This window comes from Eutrigla gurnardus (assembly GCF_963514095.1).
Source record: "Eutrigla gurnardus genome assembly, chromosome: 17".
Lineage (NCBI taxonomy): Eukaryota > Metazoa > Chordata > Actinopteri > Perciformes > Triglidae > Eutrigla > Eutrigla gurnardus.
The window spans coordinates 21,444,551-21,464,021 of NC_139928.1; the positions used below are offsets into that span (position 1 = coordinate 21,444,551).

The 19,471-nt window shown below is 46.1% G+C and overlaps 1 protein-coding gene across 1 annotated transcript; it reads left to right on the forward strand.

Moving 5' to 3' along the window:
• Nucleotides 1-3,991: 3,991 nt before the first annotated feature.
• On the forward strand, nucleotides 3,992-11,821 carry LOC311028073 (DLA class I histocompatibility antigen, A9/A9 alpha chain-like). Its single transcript, XM_084032345.1, has 5 exons — nucleotides 3,992-4,133; nucleotides 4,547-4,813; nucleotides 6,111-6,389; nucleotides 10,224-10,517; nucleotides 10,854-11,821. Exons 1-5 carry the CDS (start codon nucleotides 4,076-4,078, stop codon nucleotides 10,964-10,966), a joined length of 1,011 nt encoding a protein of 336 aa, XP_083888471.1. The 5' UTR covers nucleotides 3,992-4,075; the 3' UTR covers nucleotides 10,967-11,821.
• Nucleotides 11,822-19,471: the final 7,650 nt, after the last annotated feature.

Consider the following 19,471-nt stretch of genomic DNA (forward strand, 5'->3'; position numbering starts at 1 on the left):
CTGTGAATGTGTATATATATATATATATATATATATATGTGAGTAGTAATACTGTAGACTAGAGAATGTCATGACAGTCACCCAGGATTGGCCTTGTGTTGATTTATTTTGTTTTGTTTTTTAGATGAGAAGACCCCGTCTGAGACTTCAACTACAGGATCGTTGATTAACCAATCAGGTCCATATCCATCTGTCTGTCAGTACAAAACACTCATGACAGTCACCCAGGATTGGCCTTGTGTTGATTTATTTTGTTCTGTTTTTTAGACAAGAAGACCCCATGTGAGACTTCAACTACAGGATCATTGATTAACCGATCAGGTCCATATCCATCTGTCTGTCCGTACAAAACGCTTCTTTATCTGATTTTGTCCTTTACTTGACTATTGTTTTGTATTTTGGTCTCTTCAGACTCAGAGTTCAAACAGCAACACACCGTTGGATAAAAGGTAACTAATGTGTGACGTCTGTACTATCCCAGTGGTTTCACACCTTCCATTCCTGATACCTTATTGCCATATTATTACGTTTTGCACTGTTCATTTTAAATGCTTGTGTATTTGACAGATGTGAGTGACTGCAGGAAGAGGAGGGTGAACTTCAGTCCATAACTTCAGACTCTGTTATGTACAAAGTTTGACACAGTCTGAAATCTAACATAAACAAAAGAGCCGGATCACCGACAAAACCGGTTTAATGTCCCTGATATTCACGTGGCCAAAACATTAACGTTGCCAAACGCAACAAGGCTTTAAAAGGAGCAATAATCAATATTTGAGAATTAAAAATGTATCAAATGACGATGCGTAGTTTGAAAAGCGACTTGTTCGAGGATTATCGATGCTGTCAGTGATGTCATCGTAGATGCTCATTGATTGGAATACGACATTTCAAAATTAGGTTGGTATATATTTTACAAGTACGATTTGGATTTTTGCTTTTTGTTTTAGTTTAGAAATGTAATTTTGAGGTTTGTGTGTTCATCTATAAATAATACAGCATAGCTGAACTTTAATACTTTTAAATGCTTTTTAATGCTGTCAGGCTTTTCACAAATGTAAATTCACATGTCGACACACATCCATGAACGTGCATTCACATTTTCATATCTACACTCGTAGCATCCGGCAGTTTGATGATAACGAGAGATAACAGATATTAGAGTTTTTCTCTCCGTTGTTGGATCGGTGTTGCTGACCCCGACACACACACACACACGCACACACACACACACATTTTCCAATTGTGTAAATAGTTTGTATATTTCTTGAAAACGTAAGATTGTTTTTACGATGATTGACTTCCTAGAGGTTTTTCTTCGTGTGTCTGGAATATGATGATGTGTCAAACAGCCTGTTTTCTCCAACCGGCGAATGATTGACGCAACAATTCGTCGTCCCGTCGCTGCAATAAGAACGCCTTTCTAGCTTCTTGTTAGTCGTTCGTACACCACGGCGTCTGCACTGCAACGTAAACACATCTGCATGAAGAAGCAGCGTCGTGAACAAGTGAGGACGTTTAGAATGTGAGTCTGCCGGTGGAGGGTCAAACAAACACACGACTTGCACCAAGGAGACCGGTGTCCCAGACCTGTGTCCCGGAGCGTTGCTGCTTTCTTTTAAAAGCTCATAGTTTCACAACACATTTCCTGTCAACTTGTTTCCGTACGTATGCTGCGTAGATTACGTACTGATTTGAAGCCCGACCGTGAAGTTTCCTTAAATCTAATTTAGTTGTGCGACCGCTTCGCTGTTGCTGAACGACGTGGGAAAAGCCTGAAATGCTTAATAACGGCACGTGGAAATGTGCTGTTTATTCTCTGCCTCATGATATCAACACTCCACTTCCATCCCCACTTTCTAATCTCACTGGAAAACATATCTATTTAGACAAGCCTCCTCCCTTTAATTCAGTTGCTCCTTCTACACTGTTTTATTAGGGTTTGCTCGCTGTGATGAATGTCTGATTGATGCTCTCATTGTTTTTATTTGACTTTGTATGGTGACCTTGAGTGTTTAGAAAGGCGCCCATAAAGGAAATGAATTATTATTATTTGTTCACATGAGATCTGGTTGTTTCATCTCTTTTGATGTGTTTTTGAAATATATTTATATTTTTTATATATTTATATTTATGATCGGGGGTCCTTAAAGGCTTCTGGGCTGTTTGGAGCTTCTCAGCACACTGATGGTGAAAATGAAATGAGATGTTTCTGAAAGTATGTCCTGCTGGTGTTTTGGGACAGCGGACGTCTGCTCTCTTAGTTTGGTAGAAACTGAGCAGCGATGCTCAGAATCACTTCTGGTGTTGCATCAAGTAGATGATTGCACAACTAAGTTGCTCAATTTTATTGCTTTTCTACTTTGTTTTTTTTTTCTCAATAAATTGTCTGATATTCCAAAATGGTCTTTTTGTGATTCCATATATGCTTACAGATCTTGTGATCTTCAGTTTATTGATATGAAGGATATTGATTTTTGGCAACTTTATGCTAACTGAAGCAACAGGAAGTAAAGAAGGACAACACAAGACAGAAGGACTACAAAATAAAACAGGAAACCAACAACAATAAGAGACAGAAACTACAAAACAACAGGGGAAACAAACAAAACCCAAGATCATCACATTCATTCATTTTAAATGTTGTCTTCACAAGGAATTGTGGGTCGGTGTAATCTCTTTTCCTTTCGTAAAGGAAGATCTGTTGCATCCTATGCTAAAGGAGATCTGAAAGGAAACATTGCAGCTCCCTTCCTTCAAATTTAGAGAATTAATTTTTATCATGGCGGCCACTTGTTTACTTCCGGGTCACTTCTTCAGTTGACACCTTCCTAAGCAAAAAAACAAAGTCCCAAAAACAGTCAGGCAAAAACCCACAGAAAGGAACACGACAGCAGGGATAACAGGCCGAACCACAAGGAACATACTAGACCAAATACACAGAAGGAACTGACAAGGAAACAGAGGGAACACACAGACTATATACACCAGGACTGATTAGGAACAGGGCCCAGGTGGGAAAACATGAGGGCAGGCTGACGAGACAATCAGACACAGCTGATATTCGAATATTAGAAATATCTTGGTGTTCCTTGGATCTCCAAAAGTAGAGCCGATGCCAAAGCTTTCAGCCAACAAACTCCTCTTCTGTGGTAGGCTACCATCTTGCCTATAAATGAAATGGAATTGAATGTAACAAGAGATGACTTAGTGATTTTTTTCCAACATTTATTTGATCCTGCAAATGAAAATCTAACTGAATGAATTGCCTTTGTGACCAGCTTATAACTGGTCACAAACTCCGTCATACTCTGTTTGTTCTCCATCAAACTCCCACTAGCGCTGCGATGCTGCGATCCAGCTAGCATGCTAAGCTAACTAGCTTAGCTTCGTATGCTAACGGGAAGAGATGAGTCGGTGCTAAAACATTCAGACAGATAAATAAATGAATAAATAATAATATAATAAATGAAAAGCCCATCCAGACAGGTTTATCCAGACATACAGAGACTCTGGAGGGTCAGTACTGGTGAAGCTAACAGACACTTTCTCAACACAACGAAGGAACTCTCCGTTTCTCGATGTTTCTACTGACGCCGGGCGCCATTTTGCTAAAAGACAAACATCAATGAAGACACATTTGGAGCTCTTGTTTGTTGTCGACAGCCAGACTGAACACAAGCAGACTAAGACTCTACTGCATGTGAGCTTCATTCATACATTTCTGCACATTACATTGCATTAGCCTGCAGATGATCACAGCAGAGCTGATCAGCAGGAGGTTAAATGCTCCTTTCAGGTGCGGACAGCGTTGAGAAACCAGAATAAAGTGTCTCCAGCGTCCTGAAATAACATCACTCGACTTTCGTCATTAACCTCAGTGGCTTTACCCGGCTATTAGTGATGTAATGCTCAGCTAAAATCCCCATTGGCTCAGACGGAGGGTGAAGTCAGCGCTCCTCCTGGTCTCAGCCTCACTTCAGCCCGGATAGAGCAGCAGCTCGGACGTCATCACTTTGCCTCCACAATAATAACAAGTGAAGAGTTGAAGACAGCTTGAGAAGGACAGGTGACGATGGAGACGTGGACTGTGCTTCTTCTCCTGGCCGTCGGCCTCCACAGCGTGGCCGCAGGTGAGTCCACACTTTAGTTGTTGGCTTTTAAGTTGCTCGCTTGAGGAGTGTAAACTACTAACGATGCTCCCTGAAGAAGAAACCACTCCACGAACTGGAAACTAAACTGGACTTTCACTTCACATGGAGATGAAATCAAATGAACAACGCCTCTTTCTACAAACTGCTTTCTGTCAACCAAAGTCAGGAACACAACTGACCTAAATATGAGACTCCTTCACTATTTCATATCAGAATAAACACAGTTTCCAAGACAAAAGCACCAGAAACATGTTTGTGTTTGTTGAGTACAGCAGATATTATCAACGTGTATTGAATGTAGTTCTGTTGGATTGTGTGTGCAGGAAAACAACATTCTTCAGTGATTTGTTGAAGATAAAAACTGAGATCATGACGTTCATCTTGTGTTGCAGAGATTCACTCCATGAAGTATTTCTTCACTTCGTCCTCTGGAGTCCCAAACTTCCCAGAGTTTGTGATTGTTGGGTTGGTTGATGACATTGAGATAACTCACTATGACAGCAACACCAGGAGAGTAGAACCCAAACAGGACTGGATGAGTAGAATCACAGAAGATGATCCTCAGTACTGGCAGACTCTGACAGAGCTCTTTGTGGGTGATCAGCAGTTCGCCAAAAACAACATTGAAGTTTTAAAAAAGCGCTTCAACCAAACTGGAGGTTTGTTTATGTTTGACTTTATTCTGACAACATTTGGTTTATACTTTCATCCTGTATTTTAATAAACACACACACAGTCAGACAGGAACATGACTGAGACTACTGGATGCTGCTGGACTACACTGGTTCAGTGTTGCTGTCCATCCCATAATAAGCTCCAGAGGTCTACTGACCTGAGAGCAGGTCCAGTGAGCGTCCCACAGCGAGCTGCTTCACAACAAGTGTGCTGCAGCAGCAGCTTGTTTCAGGACACACAGCTGATGGAGGAACATGAGCGGCTGCTTTCTGAACGGACCAGCAGGACTGGAAACGGGACCCGGGCTGCTTCTGCTGGTCCACATACCAGACCAGGCTCAGCAGGTTTCCATGAAGCGGGCTGACTGGACCTCATGGTCCACATCTCCTTCAGATCTCAGCGTGTCCATCCCATCAGATACATGACTCACAAATATATGATAGAAGGACAGCTTAGATTCACTGTCCGTGCCCCAGTGTGTCTGTGCCATAATACACATTTATATAACGCTGGAAGAAGGAATCCACCAGTTGATCAGCTGTTGATACTCAGAGGAAGTCTTTATTTCATAAATATATCAAACATTTTCTACTTCCACTTTCTCTAATATGAGAAATGTATGCGTTTCTCTGTTTTATATCATTTTATATTAAATACTGTTCAGTGTTGTTCAGACAAAAGATTTGAAGATTTCATCTTTAACCTCTCAGAACTTTTTTCTGAATTAAAAAAACAGCGATTGTGACATAATCAATAATCAGAAGAATAATGAGCCACAAATATGGAGGATATTACAGAGTATTTAGTGTATTTATGCCACAATAAACAATCAATCGACTGGTTGATCAACAGATAATCAGATTCAAGTCTTTTATTAAGAAAAAACGTCAAACATTTTCTAGTTCCACTTTCTCAAATATGAGAATGTTGATTGATTGATTGATTGATTTCTCTTTATGGATTATCAGAAAAAGAAAATAGGATCACATGTCAAAGTGAAAACACGTATTTCCATCGTGATCCAAAGATGTAAGAAGACAAAGTAAACACAAAGAAGACATTCAAAATAAAAACTACATAAAAAGTTAAAATATATTTCATCACCTGTTAGAGAAATAGAAAAACATCTCCAACACAAACAAGGAAAAATAACATCATCATCAATCAATCCATAATCCATAAAAACTCTCTCTCTCTCTCTCTCTCTCTCTATCTCTCTCTCTCTCTCTCTCTCTCTCTCTCTCTCTCTCTCTCTCTCTCTCTCTCTCTCTTCTCTCTCAGGTGTCCACATTTTCCAGAGGCTGGCTGGCTGTGAATGGGATGATGAGACTAATAAAGTTAATGGTTATAATCAAGAGGGTTATGATGGAGAAGACTTCATGGCGTTTGACCTGAAGACAGAGACATGGATCGCTGCAAAACAACAGGCTCTCATCACCAAACACGAGTGGGATGCTGATAAAGCTCTGATAGAACAGTATAAACACTACCTCACCCAGATTTGTCCTGATTGGCTGAAGAAGCATTTGAACAACGGGAGGAGCTCTCTGCTGAGAAAAGGTAGAATCACATGACCTGATGTGGTTTCATGGACACCATGTTCATGTTTACATTTACATTTACATTTAGGTCATTTAACAGACGCTTTTGTCCAAAGCGACTTACAATAAGTACATTTGTCAAAAGAAGGAAACAAAGAAACCACAACATATCATTGCCGATAAAGTAAGAGCTAAAAATAGAACAAGTGTTAGGTCCTCATCTGAGTAAAGAAGTACCTTGAGCCTTTTTCGGAAGATGGCAAATGACTCTGCTGTCCTGACATTGGTCGGGAGTTCGTTCCACCATTGAGGCGCCACAACAGAGAAGAGTCTGGACTTTGCTGAGCGACATTTGTTTGATTTCAGCGATGGTGGTACCAGCCGGCCAGCTGAAGTAGAGGAGTGAAGTGCTCGCTTCAGGGCATGAGGTTTGACCAGTGTTTGAAGGTAGACGGGTGCCGTTCCATTGATGGCCCTGAAGGCCAGTGTCATCGTCTTGAATTGGATGTGTGCTGAAACAGGGAGCCAGTGGAGGTCACGGAGGAGGGGGGTCACATGGGAGAATTTGGGGAGATTGAAGATAAGGCGTGCTGCAGCGTTCTGGATACGCTGCAATGGTTTAGTCGCAGAGGCCGGGAGTCCGGCCAGGAGAGAGTTGCAGTAGTCAAGGCGGGAGATGACCAGTGCTTGGACCAGGAGTTGCGTTGCATCCTTTGTGAGGAGGGTCCGAATCCTGCGGATGTTGTAGAGGGCAAATCTGCAGGATCGGGCCACAGCAGTGATGTTGGGGGTGCAGGATAGTTGGTCATCGAGGATTACACCCAGGTTCCTCACAGTTGAGGAAGGTAATACTGTGATGCCCTCGACAGTGACCGACAGGTCCATGTGAGGGCAGTCTTTCCCTGGGATGAAGAGGAGTTCGGTTTTATTCAGGTTAAGCTTGAGGTGATGTGCAGTTGTCCAGACAGAGATGTCAGCCAGACAGTCCGAGATGCGAGTTGCAATGTGAGTGTCAGAGGACGGGGGAAAAGAGAGGAACAGCTGGGTGTCATCTGCGTAGCAATGGTAGGAGAATCCATGCGATGTAATAACAGAACCTAGTGATCTGCTGTATAGTGAGAACAGAAGTGGTCCTAATACTGAGCCTTGAGGGACACCCCTGTCCACAGAACAGGGTTTGGACATAGAGCCATTCCATGTGACCTGAAAGGTGCGATTTGTAAGGTATGATGTAAACAAGGTGAGAGCAGAGTCAGTTATGCCAAGTTCAGCCAGAGTGGAGAGGAGGATTTGGTGGTTGACTGTGTCGAATGCAGCAGATAGGTCGAGGAGAATGAGAACGGAGGAGTTGGATGAGGCTCTGGCGTCTCGCAGGGACTCGGTCACTGTGAGGAGGGCCGTCTCAGTGGAGTGAGCAGTCCTGAATCCTGATTGATTAGGGTCTAGGAGGTTGTTCTGTGAGAGATAGGATGACAGTTGGTTGTAGGCGGCACGTTCCAAGGTTTAAGAGAGGAATTAAAGAAGAGATACAGGTCTGTAGCTTTGGATGTCAGTAGCGTCTAGGGTGGGTTTTTTAAGGAGAGGCTTCACGGTAGCTGCCTTAAAATCCGCTGGAATGACACCTGAGGTGAGGGAGGAGTTGATCAGGGTGGTGAGGAATGGCAAGATGTCGTGTGAGATGTCCTGGAGAAGAGAGGAGGGAATCGGGTCAAGGGAGCAGGTGGTTGCACGGTTAGATGTAACAAGTGCATGAACGTCTTCAGAGGTGAGGGGGCTAAAGCTGGTAAGACCATCAGAGTTGAGAGTTGGGGGAGATGTCTTCTGGGAGGGAATAGGCGTGAATGAGGAGCTGATGTCATTTACTTTCTTGGTAAAGTAAGTTGCAAAGTCATCGGCAGTAAGGGAGGAAGGGGGGGGGGGGGGGGTAGGAGGGGTGAGGAGGGAAGAGAACATGGAGAAGAGTTTCCTGGGGTTGGAGGCAGAAGAGTTGATCTTTGCCAGGTAGAAGGCAGATTTAGCTGCCGAAACAGTTGAGGTGAAGTCAGAGAGGAGGAGGTGGTAGTGAGCAAGGTCCTCGTGCTGGCCCGATTTCTTCCATTTTCTCTCTGACGCTCGCAACAATGATCTGTTGGTTCGCAGAGGTTCAGACAGCCAGGGAGGGGAGGGAGATGATTGCGCAGGTCGTGAGATGGGGGGACAGAGAGTGTCCAAAGAAGAGGAGAGTGAGGACATCAGGATGGAGGAGGCTTCCTCAGTAGGCATTAAGGAGAACTGTTCTGAGGATGGTAGCGAGGAAATAACAGTTGAGGAGAGAGCGGAGGGAGTAAGGGATTTCAGGTTGCGGTGGCTGGTGACCATTCGAGGCGTAGAGGGGAGGGATGTGGTGATCGGACACTGTGAGCGGGTAATAGAGAGTGCCGAGATGCCACAGGATCTTGTGAAGACAAGGTCAAGTTGGTTCCCGGCCCGGTGAGTTGGTGGAGAGGGGGAGAGTGTGAGGTCAAATGCGGAAAAGAAGTCAATGAATTCAGATGAGTGCAGCTTTCCCGGATGGATGTTGAAGTCACAGAGGACGACGAGTGGTGTGCCATCATCAGGGGAGCAGCTCAGGAGGGCATCCATCTCATCCAAAAAGTCACAGAGAGGACCGGGTGGGCGATAGATCACTGTGATGTTGAGCTTGAAAGGAAGGGTGACAGAGACGGCATGGAATTCAAGTGTAGATCGGGGTAGGTGGTCCAGAGGAAGGACCTGGTAGGACCACCTGGGTGAGATGAGGAGCCCAGTTCCTCCTCCTCGCCCTGTTCATCTTGGGGAGTGTGAAAACGAGTAGGCAGTTGAAAGGGCAGCTGGAGTGGCAGTGTTTTCTGGGGTGATCCAGGTCTCCGTTAGGGCCAGGAAGTGGAGAGTCTGCAGGGAGGCATAGGCTGAAATGGTGCCCGCCTTCTTGACTGCAGACTGGCAGTTCCACAGCCCCCCTAGTACTTCAAGTCCCTTACCGGTGGAGAATGGTGGGTAGCAGAGATTGGATGGATGGGCTCCTCAAGCGAAGGGTGTCTGGTAAAATCTTCTCCAGTGTGATGTCTTGACTGGGATAAGACACATGGCTGCGATGGGAGGGGGTTGAGATGTTATGCCTACCTCAATGGACTTCCTCGATGGACTCCTGCAGATAGACTCCCTTGTCTTTGTTCAGATGTCTTGACTCCCACAGATAGACTCCCTTGTCTTTGTTCAGCTGTCTTCGTTCTGATGTCCTGGCGCTGCAGCTGACGCTGTAGTGACAGCCTTTTAAGTGCTCAGTTTACCTCATGCACAGACTGGTGCCCCTCCCTCCAATCAAGTCTATTCACTACAGCTAAGCTGGCTGAAACTAGCTAATTGCCCACTCAGTATAGACAGATTCACAAGAATGTAAACAACAAGCTATCAACACAAGACTAAATGTTACAACTAGCTTTACTCACAGAATGCCTAAACCCAAATCTACAATTAGTTTCTGACTTACCAACAAGAGACAAAGCAGCTTCCTTCCTTTCTCCAGACAAAATGTGGCTTGTTCCTTCTTTTGTTTCTAACCGACATAACACACACACACACACACACACACACACACACACACACACACACACACACACACCTTCATCCCCTCTGCCTCCTTCTCTCCTTTACCACCTTCTGTCTCTTCTTTTCTCACTTATCTTCACATCACAGTTATTTACATTTAATACATACAAACATAAATGGTGTATGTGTCACTAAGGCATTTCAGATACATCAGACATGATCATTAATACACAGCAGATCATAATAATAAGGATTAAGAACCTCTAACCCGCCTCTCTCTCCTCAGAGCTTCCCTCAGTGTCCTTCCTCCAGAAGACTCCCTCATCTCCAATCAGCTGCCACGCTACAGGTTTCTACCCTCAAAGAGCCGTACTGATCTGGAGGAGAGATGGAGAGGATCTCCATGAGGACGTGGACCTCGGAGAGATCCTCCCCAACCACGATGGAACCTTCCAGATGAGTGCCGACCTGAAACTCTCAGTGGCAGCTGAAGACCGGAGCAGGTACGAGTGTGTGTTTAAGCTCTCTGGTGTGAAGAAGGACATCGTCAACACACTGGACGTCATCAGGAGCAACAAAGGTGAGCAACCAGACGTGATGAAGTTTGGAAGCACACGCTTAGTTTACAGGAACAGTTCATGTGTTTTTATGTGGACGGGGAGTTTTGTTTCCTAATATTGTTTAGTCGTCAGTTTCTTTCCTCTAGTTTGTATCTATAATTTTAAGGCTTAGATTAATATTAAATCAATGCAGGTTATCTCATTTCAGCATGTTCCGTGTCTAAAGATGACAATAAAATCTGATTGATTTGCTCAGATCTAGACCAGAATTATTACCATGATTTTATTTGTGCTGCATTATCACTGTTTACATTGATTATTAGAGAAACATAATAATCTTGTTTTGTGCTCAACAGAGAATCCCGCTGACATGACCACCGTCATCATCATCATCATCATCGCTGCAGTGGTACTTCTCGTCCTCGGTGTGATTGGATTTCTGGTTTACAGAAGAAGAACTGTAATTTAGAGACCCAAACAGACACTGGGGCGGTGGTTGAATAGTAAAAAGTAATGCATGAAAGTCATTGTTAAATATGTAAATATGGATATAGTTTGTTTTCGTGAACGGCCGAGGTGTGCGTCACTTTAAATGTTGCCCTCACAAGGAATTGTGGGTCGGTGTAATCTCCTTTCCTTTCGTACAGGAAGATCTGTTGCATCCTATGCTAAAGGAGATCTGAAAGGAAGCATTGCAGCTCCTTTCCTTCAAATTTAGAGAAATCAAGCAGCTCTTATCATGGCGGCCACTTGTTTACTTCCGGGTCACTTCTTGAGTTAAGAACCTTCCCAAGCAAACAAAGAAGAGTCCCAAAAACAGGCAGGCAAACTGACAAGGAAACAGAGGGAACACACAGACTATATACACCAGGACTGATTAGGAACGGGGCCCAGGTGGGAAAACATGAGGGCAGGCTGACGAGACTATCAGACACAGCTGATATCCCCACCCTCCCAAAAAAAACACCCTTACCTATAGCACTTTGATCACAGCACTAATGTACTTAAGGTATGTTTGCTGACGGCAACTACTTTATTCAGACAAGGATCTAACACTTGTTCTATTTTAGCTCTTACTTTATCGGCAATGATATGTTGTGGTTTCTTTGTTTCTTTTGACAAATGTACTTATTGTAAGTCGCTTTGGACAAAAGCTAAATGACCTAAATGTAAATGTAAATGTTGGAATATTAGAAATAGCTTGTCGTTCCTTGAATCTCCAAAAGTAGAGCCGATGCCAAAGTTTTCAGCCATCAAACTCCTCTTTAAGTGATTGTTTTCCAACATTTATTTGATCCTGCAAATATTAAATGATTTAAATGAATTGCCTTCTGGTCTTTTTCTGCACCACTCAGCAATATAAAACAACACTGTGATCTTAGAATACATACCGATACATCAGTTTGAACATTACAGTTAAGAGCTTATAACTGACAGGAAAACATCGGACCTAAATTATAACTACAAATCCCCTCACAACCATGAAAAACAGTATAAAAGAGGAAAAACAAGGACACCTGGTGGGCAAAGTAAACCGGTGCGTGAGGATCTGTGAAAACAATCTACAACACGATGGTACTGTGTTCTGCATCCCATCCTCTCCTATAATGCAGCAGAAACACTCATACAAGCCTTCATAACAACCAGACTGGACTATTGCAACATCATTCTCTATGGCCTCCCCTCCACCGACCTCCAAAAATCCATGTTTGCGGTGGTTATTTGTGTTGAATAAGGCACAAAGTCAGAAACGTTTCTTTCCGTAGGGTTTAATCGATTTCTGGCTCCTTCTTTCTTATGATGCACACATGTATATCGAACCTTCCTTTATGTCTTTAAGCACTTAGAAAATGCAGAAACAGATGCAAGATTGTTTTTAACAAAGCAGAAGGTTTTACATCAGGATTACATGAGACATGGGAATTTCCATCACATGGTTGGGGCTGAAAACTAAGAGTGAATGTGTGGATGTTTTGACCTGATGAGGCCAGGCAAATCTTTTGTGACAAACTGTTTCAGCCTTAAGATTATATAAAGTAAAAGTAAAATAACTCCTTTACCCAACCTTAGCAAGTAAATAAACACCAAAAAAAAGGCTGGTCAAGCACTTTAAGTGTAACAACGAATGTTGCACATTGTGAGCATCTCTCTTAAATGGAGGGAAATAATCAGCCGGCTGGAGGAGGCGTCACCTTAAGCAAAGTATGACTCTGTCAAAGCGATCCAGGTTTATCGTGATGCCACAGGGTAAGAATTATACCAGCAATAACCTACTGACTGCTCTGCAGCATGTTTAATATATTTTATAGTATTCAACTATTCAGTTAATAACAAAATGTATGTGTAACAGCCATGAGGTTGAGGTAAGAGCACATGTTTATTTCTGTAAACTGTGTTGGACGTGACAAATATTTCCTCATTTGACAGATTTTTCTCCTGTGTGAGTTCTCATGTGATCCTGTAAATGTTGACGCCATCTAAATGATTTTAAACAGACTGAGCAGCTGAAAGGTTTCTCACTTGAATGGATTTTAATGTGTTTATTTAAATTTCCGCTCTCTGTAAAAGATTTGTTACAAACTGAGCAGCTGAAAGGTCTCTCTCCTGTGTGAGTTCTCTTGTGTGTGTGTAAATGATATCTCATTGCAATTTTTTTCTGACAAACTGAGCAGCTGAAAGGTTTTTCTCCAGTATGAGTCCTCGTGTGTCTCTTCAGGTCGCCACTTGCAATGAAACCTTTATCACACACTAAGCACCTGAAAGGTTTTTCTCCTGTGTGTATTAACATGTGATTCTGTAAATTTCCACTCTGTGTAAAACACTTCCTACAAACCGAGCAGCTGAAAGGTCTCTCTCCTGTGTGAGTTCTCATGTGTCTCTTCAGACTTCCACTGATTGTAAATGTTTTCCCACACTCAGAGCAGATAAATTGTTTCCCACCAGTTCTACATCTAAATTCACTGTCAGGGATTTCATTTTTCAAAGCCTTTAAACCTGACTGAGGTTCTCTGGTCTCCTGCCAATCATCATTGTGTTCATGCTCAGGTTCAGAAATTGTTTCCAATCTTGTCATAAGTATCTGATTGTAAATTTGAATCTGAGTTCCTGGCTGGTTCTGGTCCTCCACAGTCCTCTTCATCATATTCCTTTTTCATGTGTTCTTAAACATCCAGACAGGTTTATCCAGACATACAGAGACTCTGGAGGGTCAGTACTGGTGAAGCTAACAGACACTTTCTAAACACCACAAGGAACTCTCCGTTTCTCGCTGTTTCTACTGACGCCAAGCGCCATTTTGCTAAAAGACAAACATCCGGTTCCGCAGATACTTGGTGCGTAACCTACAAAATAAAAGCACATAAACTTACATTACAAAAATAATATTGAATTTTTCTTGCACTTGCATCTTTCTTACTAGCCATGTTTAGATCATCTGACTAAAGGTTTGGCGTCCTGCTACATTAAAGTAGGGGGTAATTACCTCAATTCCAAAACTAAACAAATATATAAGACACACACACACACACACACACACACACACAGCATAGAGCAGCCTGTTACATCAATGAAAACACACTTGGAACTCTTGTTTGTTGTCGACAGCCAGACTGAACACAAGCAGACTAAGACACTACGGCAGAGTATGTGAGCTTCATTCATACATTTCTGCACATTTACATTTACATTTAGGTCATTTAGCAGACGCTTTTATCCAAAGCGACTTACAATAAGTACATTTGTCAAAAGAAGGAAACAAAGAAACCACAACATATCATTGCCGATAAAGTAAGAGCTAAAAATAGAACAAGTGTTAGATCCTCATCTGAGTAAAGTAGTACCTTAAGAGCAACAGTGCTATAATCAGAGTGCTATATAGGTACTTTTTTTTTTTGGGGGGGGGGGGGGGGGGGGTGTTAGTGGGTCATGCTATGTAGAGTCGAGGTGAAGTCTGAACAGGTGAGTCTTGAGCCTTTTTCGGAAGATGGCAAATGACTCTGACATTACATTGCATTAGCCTGCAGATGACAGGAGCAGGAGGTTAAATGCTCCTTTCAGGTGCGGACAGCGTTGAGAAACCAGAATAACGTGTCTCCAGCGTCCTCTCACGCAGGCTGAAACAACATCGCTCCACTTTAACTTTCGTTATTAACCTCAGTGGCTTTACCCGGCTATTAGTGACGTCGGTGCTCAGCTAAAATCCCCATTGGCTCAGACGGAGGGTGAAGTCAGCGCTCTTCCTGGTCTCAGCCTCACTTCAGCCTGGATAGAGCAGCAGCTCGGACGTCATCACTTTGCCTCCACAATAATAACAAGTGAAGAGTTGAAGACAGCTTGAGAAGGACAGGTGACGATGGAGACGTGGACTGTGCTTCTTCTCCTGGCCGTCGGCCTCCACAGCGCGGCCGCAGGTGAGTCCACACTTTAGTTGTTGGCTTTTAAGTTGCTCGCTTGAGGAGTGTAAACTACTAACGATGCTTCCTGAAGAAGAAACCACTCCACCAACTGGAAACTAAACTGGACTTTCACTTCACATGGAGATGAAATCAAATGAACAACGCCTCTTTCTACAAACTGCTTTCTGTCAACCAAAGTCAGTGTAACCGGATGATATATGGCGTCTATTCATTTCGGTTCTTTGGTGTCCTCGTTGGTCTGTTTGTCTGTTTTGCGACAGGTATGGCGATCGCGGCAGGTGTGACACGCCCCTTTCCGGCACCTGTAGTGCCGCCGCGGTCTCGGCCGCTAATGCGGGGTGGTTTATATACCCCCCCAGTTATTTAGTCTCTCTCTTCTGCTGAAGCGGGTGCTGCGTGTTGGCAGCTCCGCCGAGCCATCGTATCCCGGCGTCTGTGCAGTGTTCCGCAGGTATGTAGCGCAGTCTCATGACGTGACGAGGTAATAAGATGCTGCGCTGACGGTCCTTTGTTGTAGGTTGGCGCGGTGGGCCAGGACGGTGTGTGTGTGTGTGTCCCCCTGTCCGGTTAGCTGCCGCTGCTGCCGCCGTAGCTGCTACCAGCTATAGGCGCTGATGCGTGCTCGACGCAGGTAACCCGTGCTATGATCTAAATGCTATTTTTGTCTGCTAAGTGTGTTTAGGTGTTGTCACTAACGATTGCTTTTGTTTTTGAAGCTTGTCTGGCGTTGGGCTGCTGTGTGCCCTGCCTCGCCTCCAAACTCTTGCCTCCAAATTCTGGCCTCCAAACTCTTGCCTCTAATGCCTAGCCTCTCTTTTTATTAGCCTTGCTCTGTGTATTTAGCCTCTGTTTTATTAGCCTTGCTCTGTGTATTTAGCCTCTGTTTTATTAGCCTTGCTATGGGTAGTTAGCCTCTGTTTTATTAGCCTCTCTTTGTTTAATTAGCGTTGCTCTGTTTAGTTGTAATTAGTCACGTGACTTGCGTAAGTATAACCAGTCGCGTTGTCCTGCGTACTTAGCGTGACCAGTTGTGCTGCTCTTGTTGCATAGACGCTATTTTGAAGCTGCTGGAGCTAGCTGTTTATCGGCCCCCTTCCTCTTAGCTGGACCGCTATGGATGGGTGTAAGTGGAACACCATATTTTGTCTGACATTAAAGAAAAGAACTATATAAATGTTTTAGAGCTAACTTAATAAAAATTGTTTACTGCAAGAAATAAAGATTGTTAACTTACACATCATACGTGCCTGTATTCATTTGTGTGCGGACCTGTGTATGGGATGTTTTCGGGAAACCCCCTCTGAGATATTAAAGTTAAAGGAGTATACTCTTCCAAAGCCCTTAATGAAAGATACAAGATCAAGGAAGTTTACGTCGCCCGGATTGGCGTCACCGGGGCCCCACCCTGGAGCCAGGCCCGGGGTTGGGGCTCGCAGGCGAGCGCCTGGTGGCCGGGTCTGTGCCCACGGGACCCGGCCGGGCGCAGCCCGAAAGAGCGACGTGGGCCCGCCCTCCTGTAGGCCCACCACCCGCAGGAGGGTTCAGAAGGGGCCGGTGCGGTGCGATTTGGGTGGCTGTCCTGGGCGGGTGCCCCGGCGACCCAATCCCCGGACGGTGACTCTAGCCATGGGGACATGGAATGTCACCTCACTGGGGGGGAAAGAGCCTGAGCTAGTGCGGGAGGTAGAGCGCTACCGGCTACAGGTAGTCGGGCTCACCTCCACGCACAGTCTGGGCTCTGGAACCCAACTCCTTGAGAGAGGCTGGACTCTCTTCTACTCTGGAGTTGCCCGCGGTGAAAGGCGCCGAGCTGGTGTGGGCTTGCTTATAGCCCCCCAGCTCGGCCGCCATGTGTTGGAGTTTTCCCCGGTGAACGAGAGGGTCGTTTCCCTGCGCCTTCGGGTCGGGGATAGGTCTCTCACTGTTGTTTCGGCCTATGGGCCAAACGGCAGTGCAGAGAGTCTTGGAGTCCTTGGGAGGGGTACTTGAGAGTGCTCCAACCGGGGACTCCATTGTTTTACTGGGGGACTTCAACGCTCACGTGGGCAACGACAGTGTTACCTGGAGGGGCGTGATTGGGAGGAACGGCCTCCCCGATCAGAACCCGAGTGGGGTTCTGTTATTGGACTTCTGTGCTAGTCACGGTTTGTCCATAACGAACACCGTGTTCAAGCATAAGGGTGTCCATCAGTGCACATGGCACCAGGACACCCTAGGCCGGAGGTCAATGATCGACTTCGTGGTTGTGTCATCTGACCTCCGGCCGTATGTCTTGGACACTCGGGTGAAGAGAGGGGCTGAGCTGTCAACTGATCACCACCTGGTGGTGAGTTGGATCCGCTGGCAGGGGAGGAAGCTGGACAGACTTGGCAGACCTAAACGTGTTGTGAGGGTCTGCTGGGAAAGTCTGGTGGAACCCTCTGTCAGGGAGGTCTTCAACTCCCACCTCCGGGAGAGCTTTGACTAGATCCCGAGGGAGGCTGGGGACATTGAGTCCGAATGGACCTTGTTCTCTGCTTCCATTGTTGACGCGGCTGTTCGAAGCTGTGGCCGTAAGGTCTCCGGTGCCTGTCGTGGTGCAATCCCCGAACCCGGTGGTGGACACCGGAAGTAAGGGATGCTGTCAAGCTGAAAAGGGAGTCCTACCGAACCTGGTTGGCTCGGGGGACTCCCGAGGCAGCTGACGGGTACCGGCAGGCCAAGCGTGCTGCAGCGCGGGCGGTCACTGAAGCAAAGGTTCGGGTCTGGGAAGAGTTCGGGGAGGCCATGGAGGAGGACTATCGGTTGGCCTCGAGGAAATTCTGGCAAACCATCCGGCGCCTTAGGAAGGGGAAGCAGCCCTCCACCAACACTGTTTACGGTGGAGGTGGGGAGCTGCTGACTTCGACTGGGTATCGTTGGGCGGTGGAAGGAATACTTCGAGGATCTCCTCAATCCCACTGACACGTCTTCCACTGAGGAAGCAGAGGCTGGAGACTCTGAGGTTCATCCACCCATTACCTGGGCTGAAGTCACCGAGGTAGTTAAGAAGCTCCCCGGTGGCAAGGCACCGGGGGTGGATGAGATCCGCCCTGAGTACCTCAAGTCTCTGGATGTTGTGGGGCTGTCTTGGTTGACACATCTCTGCAACATCGCGTGGCAGTCGGGGACAGTGCCTCTGGACTGGCGGACCGGGGTGGTGGTCCCTCTATTCAAAAACGGGGACCGGAGGGTGTGTTCCAACTATCGGGGGATCACACTTCTCAGCCTCCCCGGGAAAGTCTATTCCAGGGTACTGGAGAGGAGAATTCGGCCGATAGTCGAACCTCGGATTCAGGAGGAACAATGCGGTTTTCGTCCTGGCCGTGGAACACTGGACCAGCTCTATACTCTCCGCAGGGTGCTCGAGGGTTCATGGGAGTTTGCCCAACCAGTCCACATGTGTTTTGTGGACTTGGAGAAGGCATTCGACCGTGTCCCTCGTGGCATTCTGTGGGAGGTACTTCGGGAGTACGGGGTCGGGGGCCCTCTGCTAAGGGCTGTTCGGTCCCTGTATGACCGGAGCAGGAGCTTGGTTCGCATTGCCGGCAGTAAGTCAGACCTGTTCCAGGTGCATGTTGGACTCAGCCGTGGGCCGGATGGGATCTGGTTCGGGAGCCACTGGATTTCATCCCTGCTTTTTGCGGACGATGTGGTCTTGTTGGCTCCTTCGAGCCAGGACCTCCAGCATGTCCTGGGGCGGTTTGCAGCCGAGTGTGAAGCAGCCGGGATGAGGATTAGCACCTCCAAATCTGAGGCCATGGTTCTCGACCGGAAAAAAGTGGCTTGCTCCCTCCAGGTCGGGGGGGAGTTCCTGCCTCAAGTGGAGGAGTTTAAGTATCTTGGGGTCTTGTTCACGAGTGAGGGAAGGATGGAACGTGAGATTGACAGGCGGATCTGTGCAGCGGCTGCTGTAATGCGGTCGTTGTATCGGTCCGTCGTGGTGAAGAGAGAGCTGAGCCGAAAGGCGAAGCTCTCAATTTACCGGTCAATCTACGTTCCTACCCTCACCTATGGTCATGAACTTTGGGTTATGACCGAAAGAATAAGATCCCGGATACAAGCGGCCGAAATGAGCTTCCTCCGCAGGGTGGCGGGGCGCTCCCTTAGAGATAGGGTGAGGAGCTCCGTCACACGGGAGGAGCTCGGAGTAGAGGCGCTGCTCCTCCACATCGAGAGGAGCCAGTTGAGGTGGCTCGGGCATCTGTATCGGATGCCCCCTGGACGCCTCCCTCGGGAGGTGTTCCAGGCATGCCACGAGGAAGACCCAGGACACGCTGGAGTGACTATGTCACCCGGCTGGCCTGGGAACGCCTTGGGGTCCTCCCGGAGGAGCTGGGGGAAGTATCCGGGGAGAGGGAAGTCTGGGCGTCCCTGCTCAGGCAGCTGCCCCCGCGACCCGGTCCCGGATAAGCGGAAGAAGATGGATGGATGGATGGATGGAGTATACTCTTTAGGTGAAAGTCCTAAGGTGGCGTTGTCGGTGTTATATAGATATATATATAGATTCTCTAGATCTGCTGCTCACAGTTAGACGGGGC